Source organism: Oncorhynchus nerka, linkage group LG11 (genome assembly GCF_034236695.1).
Source record: "Oncorhynchus nerka isolate Pitt River linkage group LG11, Oner_Uvic_2.0, whole genome shotgun sequence".
NCBI classification, from domain to species: Eukaryota; Metazoa; Chordata; class Actinopteri; order Salmoniformes; family Salmonidae; genus Oncorhynchus; species Oncorhynchus nerka.
The window spans coordinates 62,173,473-62,178,302 of NC_088406.1; the positions used below are offsets into that span (position 1 = coordinate 62,173,473).

Consider the following 4,830-nt stretch of genomic DNA (forward strand, 5'->3'; position numbering starts at 1 on the left):
CCCTCACTGCGGAGCCACTGAGTGACAGTACAATGTACATGGTTGTACACGGTGTGCTCGCACAACCGACTGTGAGAGAATTTAACTAGAAACGTCACAACCAAGTGAAAGGGAGGAAAGAGAGAGAGAGAGAGAGAGAGAGAGCGGGAGCGGGAGAGCGGGAGCGGAGAGAGAGAGAGAGAGAGAGAGAGAGAGAGAGAGAGAGAGAGAGAGAGAGAGGGAGGGGAAGGATATATTGAGTCAAAACAGCTCTGCTTGCTCCTCAGTGTTGTGAGAGAAGAGACAGAGGACGTGTGAGAAGACAAGATGGAGCGCTGGAACAGATGAAGACTGTCACTGGGTACGTGTCTCTGTGTCTCCGCCTGTCTGTCTGTCTCTGAGTGTGTCTGTGTGTACATGTGTGAATGACTGACTGTGTCTGCATGTGCATGTGTGCGTGAATGAGTGTGTCTGTGCGTGCATGTATGAGTGAATGAGTGTGCGCGTGAATGCTGAAGAAGCTGTAAGTCAGACAGTTTGAGTTTAGGCGATGCCCTGTGTGTAAGTCTGACTTGGTGAGAGCGCGTGTGTGTCTGACGGTCTGTGTGCGTTTCTGAAAGAGGAAGTGCGTGTGTATCTTCAAGAAGCCGTAAGTCACACAGTTTTTTTTTTCTCTCTCTCTCTCTGTAGTTCTAACTGAGTAAGAGCGTGTGTGCATAATTCATGTTAGAGTGGCTGCATGCGAGAGTGTACAGGTTTGCTGTGCGTACAGCCAGTGCGTATGAGTTTGGGTTTCCTAAGGAAAGCCAGAGAAGTGTGGCTGTGGTAAAATGTGGGCTTTATTGAACCATTTCTTACATTGATGAACAATTCTGGAATGCATTCGGTTGCTAGCTTCATTTGAGGCAAAACAAATGGTTTATTATCTGTCCGTGTGTCTGCTCATGTATATGTTTCTGCGTGTGTCTCTGTGTGTTTGTCTTGAGCACAGGAGGTTGGTGGCACCTTTATTGGGGAGGACGGGCTCGTGGTAATGGCTGGAACGGAATGAGTGGTCGTATTAAATACATCAAACACATGGTTTCCTGGTGTTTGATGCCATTCCATTTACTCTGTTCCAGACATTATTACGAACTGTCCTCCCATCAGCAGCCTCCACTGGTCTTGAGTGTGTGTGTGTCTTGAGTGTGTCTTGAGTGTGTGTGTGTGTCAGTGGAGGCTGCTAAAGGGAGAACGGAGCGAAAGGAATGGCATCAAACATATGGAAACCATATGTTGGATGTATTTGATACCATTCCACTGATTCCGCTCCAGTCATTACCACGGGCCAGATCTCTCCAATTAAGGTGCCACCAACCTTCTGTGTGTGTGTGTGTATGTGTGTGTGTGTGTGTGTGTGTGTGTGGCTCCGTTGAGACAGGTAGCCCAATTCTGATCTTTTTCCCACTAATTGGTCTTTTGACCAATCACATCAGATCTTTTCACATCAGATCTTTTTGAAGTGTCGATCTGATTGGTCAAAAAAAAACTATTAGTGAAGAAAAAATATCTGAATTGGGCTGCCTGTCTAAACGTAGCCTGTGTGTCACACTGTGATCTCATTTCAATAGCCAGTAGTGTAGTCTTTCAGCAATTACAATTTACACTAGGACAGAGGTATTAAAGGATGATGAAAGGAGAGGTACTATAATTAAATGTCCTCAATAAACAATGGGATGATTACCATTTCTATTACAGTTTACCATTGATCTTTATGTAGAAGACGATTGTTCATTTCGTAGGTGACAGCCATTGTCTGGACTGGAGAATAAGACTTTAAGCACTGTTATGTAAATATTGAGGACAAGGTAGAGAGAGAGAGAGAGAGAGAGAGAGAGAGAGAGAGAGAGAGAGGGGAAAGAGTGAGAGAGAATCCGAGAGAAAGATGAGGGAGAGAGAGATGTAGAGAGAGAGGGAGAAAGAGAGAGAGATGCAGGGATTATCTTGTTTGTTAGAGGTATAAATAACAGTAAATAGAGAGAGATCAATTGAGTAGGACAATACACTGTCAAACATGAAGATATATTCGGAGGTCTGATATAGTAGCACACCATTTTGACTTGAAGGTCTATTGAGATATTGGGAGTAGCTTAAGTCAGCTCAGGTACTTGAAGAAGAGCGTTATGTACTGTAGGAGAGGGGGAGAGGGAGGGACTAAAGACAGCAAAAGAACCAGGAAGTGAGATATACTCGATAAAGTGAGTGATACTATCGCTTGGTCTCCCACACTTCCTTCCTTTCCTCCCCTCTCATTCACATCTCCCTCTCTATTTTTCTCTCTACATCTCATCTCCATCCCCACCCCCCACTACACACACACGTACGCGCACACACACACACATAAACACACACCTACCTACCTAACTACCCACGCACGCACGCCTACCCACAGTCCCATCCGGCGGTCCACATGAGCGTATCGAAACCTCCTCCGCCCCACTCCCACTTCGCCCCCCCACCCGACTCTTCCACCTCCTCCCATCTCTCCATCCCTCCTTCCTCCTCCACCCCATCCTCCCCCGCACCTTCTCGTGCCACCTCCTCTGCTCCCAGATCTCTCCCGCCGCCCTCTCCTGTCAAGATCTCCATGCAGGAGCACTTTGCTATCAACGTGTGTCCCGGCCCCATCATGCCTATCCCGCAGATCTCTGACTTCTTCCCGCGCTTCCACGACTTTCCCATGACCCCGCCCCCGCCCCGGGAGAAGAAGATCCTGAAGGAACCAGATTTTGGATTGAACAATGGAGGGGAGACGGACGGTGAGAATAAGGAGAAAGAGAGGAAACCCACCGAGGTGGACCGGGGGGAGAGGCAAGAAGGGGCGGATTCGGACGACGATGATGAAAGTGAGTTGGGGGGGTGGGGTGGGGGGGGTTGGTGGGGCGGTCAGGGTTCAGGGGTTAGGGAAAGGAAGGCCTTTTGGGTCAAGTATAGTGTGTGTGTCTGTGTGTGTGAATCTATTTTGAGCGCCAACGCAAACATTCTCAATAAGATCCTCAATTCATCTCAAAGTTTACAATAATTAAGAACATTGCTTGGTAACACATCATTAGCCAGGGTTTTAAAGAAAGATACGTGGGCCAAATGTTCCTTCTCACATCTCCAACGACATCCAATTAATATCGCATAAATCCGTGTTTTGATCCAAGTGCATTTCAACGGAATGAGCGATACACAAGCACAAATGAACAGTGTTTTATGGGTATATGAGGACGCAGAACAGAAAGGATTGGAAATGGAGAACTCTCATTTGAGAATATTTGACGATTTGTACAAATATTCCACACAACACATACACAACACATACACATACACAACCATTGCACACTACCTTCTGGATGTATTCTAGCCACAACTGTTGTGGAAATGTGTTTTTTGTCTGTGCGTACACTCGTCAAATATATACAGTGACTTCAGAAAGTATTCATACCACTTGATTTTTTCCCAAATTTTGTTGTGTAACAGCAAAAGGCATTCAAAATGGAAGAACTTAATTATTTTTCTCACACATTACCACATAATGACAAAGTGAAAAACATTTTTTGCAAATTTATTGAAAATTAAATACAGAATTATCTAACTTACATAATTTTTCACAGCCCTGAGTCAATACATTGTAGAAGCATCTTAAGCAGCTATTACAGCTGTGCCTTTCTGGGTAAGTCTGTAAGAACTTTGCACACCTGGATTGTACAATATCTGCACATTATTCTTTAGATTCTTCAAGCTCTGTCAAGTTGGTTGTTGAAAATGGCTAGACAGCCATTTTCAAGTCTTGCCATAGATTTTCAAGACGGTTTAAGTCAAAACTGTCACTAGGCCACTCAGGAACATTCAATGTCGTTTTGGTAAGCAACTCCATTGAATGTTTGGCCTTGTGTTTTAGGTTATTGTCCTGCTGAAAGGTCAATTCATCTCCCAGTGTCTGTTGGAAAACAGAATGATCAAGGTTTTCCTCTACAATTTTGCCTGTGCTTGGCTCCGTTCCGTTTCTTTTAAAATTCGGGAAAAAAAACTATTCCTTATCAATTACAACAATACCCATAACATGATTCAGCTACTTGAATACTTCTTGCCTCAAGACATTTCAACATTTCATTTTTAATTAGTTTGTAAAAATGACCAAAAACATAATTCCACTTTGATATTATAGGGCATTGTGTGTAGGCCAGTTGACACAAATCTCAATGTAATACATTTAAAAATGAAGGCTGTAAGACAAGAACATTTGGGAAAGGTCAAGGGGAGTGAATACTTTCCTGAAGGAACTGTATGTTCTACTAGACTCGTTTTGACAATTGCGTACATCCGTCGGTCAAATTGTGTAAGGCCGTAGTCAGCGTGGCTTGTGTTTTATTCGCTTGTCTTTCTGAATGTCACTATGGGTTTAATTGTGGGTGTTGAAATGAGGCTAGTTAATGAACTTCCAGTCGTGAAGTCATATACTAATGCGTTTGTCTCTGTCTGTGTGTGTGTGTGTTCTCTTTGAGTGTGTTTCTGTGTGCGTGTACGAGTATGAGCATCACAGTCCATGTGTGCACAGCTGTCAAATTCTGTATGTTCGTGCAGGTCTACGCACACAAACACGATGGCGTCCTTGCGGTGATTTATGTAAATAAATGTGTATCCTAGTTAATCACAGAAAACAAACAAGTGCCTCAATATTCTCGCGGTTCAATCCCGACTCTCGAAGTCGCCGTTTGTTTATGTCAAAACCGGTTTCTGGGTACATTTCTCAGTGTCGCCTGGCACTGCGTGTGTTTAAGGAGAGTAATTGTGAGTTTGAGCGTCTTCGCCATCATCATTGTCTCG

The 4,830-nt window shown here is 44.3% G+C and overlaps 1 protein-coding gene across 1 annotated transcript in view; it reads left to right on the top strand.

Annotated features, from left to right (window-relative positions):
• Nucleotides 1-229: 229 nt before the first annotated feature.
• Nucleotides 230-4,830, top strand: part of LOC115137286 (double C2-like domain-containing protein beta) — a 46,737-nt gene continuing 42,136 nt past the window's right edge. The window contains exons 1-2 of the mRNA XM_029673514.2: nucleotides 230-340; nucleotides 2,411-2,864. Of these exons, the coding sequence (XP_029529374.1) occupies nucleotides 2,429-2,864 (436 nt within the window). The 5' untranslated portion in view covers nucleotides 230-340; nucleotides 2,411-2,428. The remainder of the gene's footprint in view (nucleotides 341-2,410; nucleotides 2,865-4,830) is intronic.